This window comes from Ursus maritimus, unplaced genomic scaffold, assembly GCF_017311325.1.
Source record: "Ursus maritimus isolate PB19 unplaced genomic scaffold, ASM1731132v1 scaffold_15, whole genome shotgun sequence".
Lineage (NCBI taxonomy): Eukaryota > Metazoa > Chordata > Mammalia > Carnivora > Ursidae > Ursus > Ursus maritimus.
Window position 1 is genome coordinate 16,474,971 of NW_024423897.1, and position 5,603 is coordinate 16,480,573.

General features: G+C 35.7%; 1 protein-coding gene across 2 annotated transcripts in view; it reads left to right on the forward strand.

Annotated features, from left to right (window-relative positions):
• CLINT1 (clathrin interactor 1) overlaps positions 1-4,604 on the forward strand; it is a 58,892-nt gene extending 54,288 nt beyond the window's left edge. The window contains exons 11-12 of one of the 2 annotated variants that reach the window (XM_040630358.1): positions 1,675-1,879; positions 2,858-4,604. In XM_040630358.1, coding sequence (XP_040486292.1) covers positions 1,675-1,879; positions 2,858-3,204 — 552 coding nt within the window. In that variant the 3' untranslated portion in view covers positions 3,205-4,604. The remainder of the gene's footprint in view (positions 1-1,674; positions 1,880-2,857) is intronic. The other variant, XM_040630359.1, reaches the window with a different exon arrangement.
• The last annotated feature ends 999 nt before the right edge of the window (positions 4,605-5,603 follow it).

Sequence of the window (5,603 nt, forward strand, 5' to 3'; positions counted from 1 at the left end):
GGTAGTCATTTGGGTTCTAGAGAGCAAGGCCTTCTCGCCCATCTTGGAGTCCATGCAAAGCCAATCATGATGCATTGCGCAGAGGAGACACTTAATAAAAATTTAGTGAATTCATAAGCAATTTGGTATTTAGTAGTTTAAAAAAATCTGTTTTTAAGAAGGAATAGAGATTATTGCTTCACCCGTGGCCTATATTCACTTAGTAAAATCTCTGATCCTCAAAGAAATGTCACTTACTGGTTGCAAGCAGTCATTACCAGTATATAAGATCATTCTCTAAAATGACAAATGCTCTTCCTTATTTTGGGCCTGCTCTATCTACATTATGTAATTTTTATATAGGCTCTTCTATCAATTCTCATTTTCATAAGGATAAACAACTAAATGGGAGTTTTTAAATTCACTTTTTACAGTTAAATCTAAATTACCTAATACTAACTTCGAATTCAGACAAGCACAGGGTTAGGGTATCCGTGTCTGAGTTGTACCAGGAACTTGCTGTTTTTAATTCAAGCAATTCAGAATATTTTTTATGATGCTAATTACTCATTTTAATGTGTAGATTCTCCTCTTTTGGGTGTTAGAATGGAGGAAGAGAAGAAAGAAGCAGAAAGGTGACTGTTCTATATAACAGAAGTTGGACCTAACGTTAAGAAAAAGGACGTGAAGGGCACACCAGTACCATTAAATTGAACTGTGTACCACTAAACATGCCCAGACCAGTTTATTCTTTTGAGTTTTTTTCATGTGGTCTAAACATAAAGCCAGTCTACTTACTTGCAGTCTTAATTGCAGCTATGTTGTAATTCTTTACATTGGTACATTTTTAGTTATTTTTCCTGTTTCTATTCCCTTTCCTTTTTTCTGTCCTTTTCATAGTTATCCTTAGTAGCTACGAGGCATACTGCTTCCTCCTCCTGAATTTCTCCTTTCTCCTGAATTGGTACACATATATCAAGTTCCACTAATGTTGCTCACTTTAGGCAATAGAAGTGTACATGGAGCAGGAAAATGTCAGAATTTGTGCAATGTAATTTATTGCTTTGATAGTTTTGCTTTTTTTTTTTTTTTTTTTAAGATTTTATTTATTTATTTGACAGAGATAGAGACAGCCAGTGAGAGAGGGAACACAAGCAGGGGGAGTGGGAGAGGAAGAAGTAGGCTCATAGCGGAGGAGCCTGATGTGGGTGGGGCTCGATCCCAGAACGCCGGGATCACGCCCTGAGCCCAAGGCAGACGCTTAACCTCTGTGCCACCCAGGCGCCCCGATAGTTTTGCTTTTTATAGCATGAGAAATCATATCCTGAATTCCATCTTGTAATGATAAATTTCCACTTGTATATTTCCTTTCAAGCTGTACTAACCTGCAGTTGGTAGTTGCCCTGGGATGGTGGCTTTAGACTTTGGGTGATGGGAGGGTAATTGTTCATGTAAATATGTGGGGGTTTTTTTGTTTTCTTTTTAACCCCAAACATGATTTGGGATTCAGAGGAACCTTTTGGGGAAGCTACTGATTCAGCTTAAAGAACTTAGCCTAGAACTTTTGTTTCTTTTTGGCTTCAGGAGTTTGTTACTAAGTCTAGTGTATATCTGGAGTTATTGTGATTAAACTGTCATTTTGATAACCTTTAAAGAGCAAATGCTTAATTTTTAGAGCATTTTTCTATTTTCCAGCCTTTGCAAAATGTTAGCACAGTGCTGCAGAAGCCTAATCCTCTCTATAATCAGAATACAGATATGGTCCAGAAACCAGTCAGCAAAACCCTGCCCTCTACTTGGTCTGACCCCAGTGTAAACATCAGCCTAGACAACTTACTACCTGGTATGCAGCCTTCCAAACCCCAGCAGCCATCACTCAATACAATGATTCAACAACAGAGTAAGTTACCGCAAGACATCTTGCTTCTCTGTGCACTTGTAATCTTTACCCTGATGGCAGGACTAGTTCAAGCCATGAAGTGAGAATATGTGATGCGGACCGTACTGAAGGTGACTGTGTGATTGCTTAGGATTTTTTTTCCCTGTGATACTTGATAGACATTCTGGCATATTGAATTACTTTGTGTTCTGTTCTTGGTGCAATAACATTGTATTTTGGTGAGTTTGGGGAGTCTGACCACTAAAATAAAAATATTTGTTGTAGAAAATGTTTTATATCTAGGTAAATATGACCAGGAAACAAAGATCATCTTAACTCATAATCCAGGGATAATCACCATCAATTCATATTCTGTCTCTTCTAACCATATTTTTAATACTTGAAATCACTCTGTTTATATTGTTTTGTTCCTTGCAGTTGTCATTCTGCATTAAATTACCATTTTTCCTGTATTTAGTATTCTTAGGAAAAAAATGATTTTTTTGATATTTATAGTTATCCATTATATCAGTGTACAACTTCTTTATCGTTGGTTATTTCCATTGTTTCCAGCTTTTTGCTATTAAAAATAACTCCATGATTTTATATAAATCTTTGTACTTGTGATTTTTTTCCCTTAATGTAATGTTCTAAAAATAGAGTGAGTCAAAGGGTATAAAGTTTTCAAGGCTTTTGATACACAGTAGCTCCTGACAACCTGTTAGGTTGGAATCAACAATAAATTTTGTCGGAATGATTTTAAAGTGCGGTATGTTTTCCCCCAGCCCACTCGTAACTGTTTCTACATCTTTGGGAAGCCAGTTAACAGCCACAGAGTATTTTTCTAGAGCAAATAGTGCAAGTTAATTGACTTATCTTGTAAAGTCACTATAAAGGAATTTTATTAGGGCTTACAAGTGTTGATGGTCAGGAACATTGTATTATTATTCTGCTTGTAGAATCTAATGTAAAGTTGTTTTGTCTCTTCTCTTGTGGTAGATATGCAACAGCCTATGAATGTGATGACCCAAAGTTTTGGAGCTGTGAACCTCAGTTCTCCATCAAACATACTTCCCGTCCGGCCACAAACTAACCCTTTGATGGGGGGACCCATGCCTATGAGCATGCCCAGTGTGATGACTGGCACCATGGGAATGGCCCCTCTTGGAAATACTCCAATGATGAACCAGAGCATGATGGGCATGAACATGAACATGGGGATGTCAACTGCTGGGATGGGCCTCACAGGCACAATGGGAATGGGCATGCCCAACTTAGCCATGACTTCTGGAACTGTGCAGCCCAAGCAAGATGCCTTTGCAAATTTCGCCAACTTTAGCAAATGAGAGATTGTAAAGGAGCAGATTGAATGAAGGATTTTTAGTGGTGAAGATAGGTGATGTTGGGATGGAAAATGTTAATCAACTCCCCTTTCTTTTATCAATTAATTAAAATAAACCTACATAAAGAACCAAAAAGGCTGTTTTATAAAAGTGAAATATCTAGTATTTCAGATGGCCAGGCAAGGGCACTTCAGATGAGGCAGTGAAAATCATTTTTCCCAGTGAGAATAGACCACAATTGGGGTAGTGAGACCTTGAAAGCCTTTGTAAATTGAAGAGCCCATTTTAACATCGTGATTTGTGCGAAGACTGGAATAGGGCTGAATAAATGTGTTTGAATCTCTAATTTTATACTTTTTTTTTCCTGAGGAACTTGATTTTTCTGTCCCTGAATCGCCTTGTCATAATTGGGTCTGTCCTTTTACTACCACTCTTGAGTCCATAAATGAAATCATTAAAGTTGGATGATCGGTTTTTTATAAAAATATATATTTTTGTCCAAAAAAGGCATACATATGTGATTATGGCTAAATCAAAGGTAACTGGAATGTATATACTTTTGCTAATGTTCCAGCAACACTGCTATTACTATTATACTATCCAAATTTTTATTGTAATGAAACCTCTTCAAGCGATTGGTGATAGCTATGGGACTTTCCCCATATCTTCTGCTATAATTATCCTTTGCAGAACTAGGAAAAATATTTTTTTCAGGACTGCTCTATGGTTTCCTTTAAAAGAAAAAAAAAAACCCTCCAGTATTTTTGTTTGTTTTTAGCAGTCATTATTTACAATTTGCAGTGGTTAACTTGGCAAGGCTTCCTTCCGTGTTTATCCCTGTAGCCACTACTTATCAGTCAGGAACAGTCAAAAGAGAAAAATATTTATTTTTATTTTTTTGGTGTCTTTTCAAAAAATTGAAAAGGTAAAAATTCATTAAAACTTTAAGTTAAATATAAATGTTAGAACTCAACAATGTTGGCTTTTAGATTTTATACAATATTTTGTTTTGTTTTGGTTTTGAGTGTATATAATATGGCGTTAGCAATATGGTTCCAATAGAGAGGAGTTAAATATATATTATTAAAGGAGACCTGTAGCAGTCAAAGATTTTATTGATTTAATGGCAAATAAAGGAAATTAATTAAAATGTTTTCATTTTCCTGCTGTAATTCTGCATTAAGCTCACATGAAAATCATGATTCTAGAGTTTGGAATGCAAAATTAATTGTTTCACCCTCAAGCTGGGAATATTTTTAAAAATAAATACTATAATATAGGTATCAAATTATTACCTCCCCACTTTGTGTTGAAATTTTTTTTTATTAAATTGACAAAACTCTGTTTCCATTGTATTCCTAATGTTCTGTTATACATAACATTAAAATGTTCATTAAAATCAATGTTGAACTGCTTTTTCTTTCATTCTGTTAGACATTTGAGACCGTTTGGGGAAAAAATAATTATAATTTGGGCAAAGTAATTTTTATAAATAATTTAAAATTATTTAATGACTTCTCTATTCTTTCCTCTCATACTCTACAGTTAGGAATTAAAAATGAAGCAGCAAAGATATCCTGACCCGCTCCATTCTTGCTAATGTTCCATCTACAACATTTCTAATTAGGCAGAAATTCATGTACTTCAGCTAAGTGGTAATGAAAAGTGATTCATTTGCTGAATAAGAGATGAGAGAGAGTGTAATTAGCTGACTGTGGTTTTTAATCTTTCAACAATTCAATGTGTTTAAATTAGTTTCAAAGAATAGGAGCTTTCAAGTGTTGTTACTTCAGAGCAGTCAAGCCAGGCCCTGGTGGCAGCATGGAGACTATCTTCACTGATAGTTAAAACCCATCATCTTAAGTGAATTTTTTCATTAAACTGAGAGGTATAGCATCACCTTTTCAAATACGTAACGATTCTTGGAGGAAATATTTTGTTTCTAAACTTTTGTGTTTAAAAATTTCTTTTCTAATAAAATTAAGATTTATCTGTAAAGCGTTTTCTGAACTATGCCTCCTTCCTATAGTATCTCTCTGAAGACAGAAGGGAGCCAGCCCCATCTCATGTATTATAGCACCTCAGCATACAGTTTGCTGTCTTATCGGTATTTTTGTTTCAGAGCCCACGAAAGGACAGAATTGTCTCTTTAAGGGGTCTATCCAATGCAGTGATTTATTTCTGAAAGGGCTATTAAGTGATACTACAAAGAAAGGTCTAAATACCCTCAAGTATTTGGGACTTGGCAAGAAAATACTCTAAATAGTCTGCTGGGCTCCCTTCTGCCAGTCCTATACCCTTTCACCCTTTTACCGGCCTAATGTTTGTTTTGTTTTGTTTGCTGGGGGACAGGGAAGTAGTTACTTTTCTCAAAATTTGCAGGTGAGTCTCCACTGCCACTC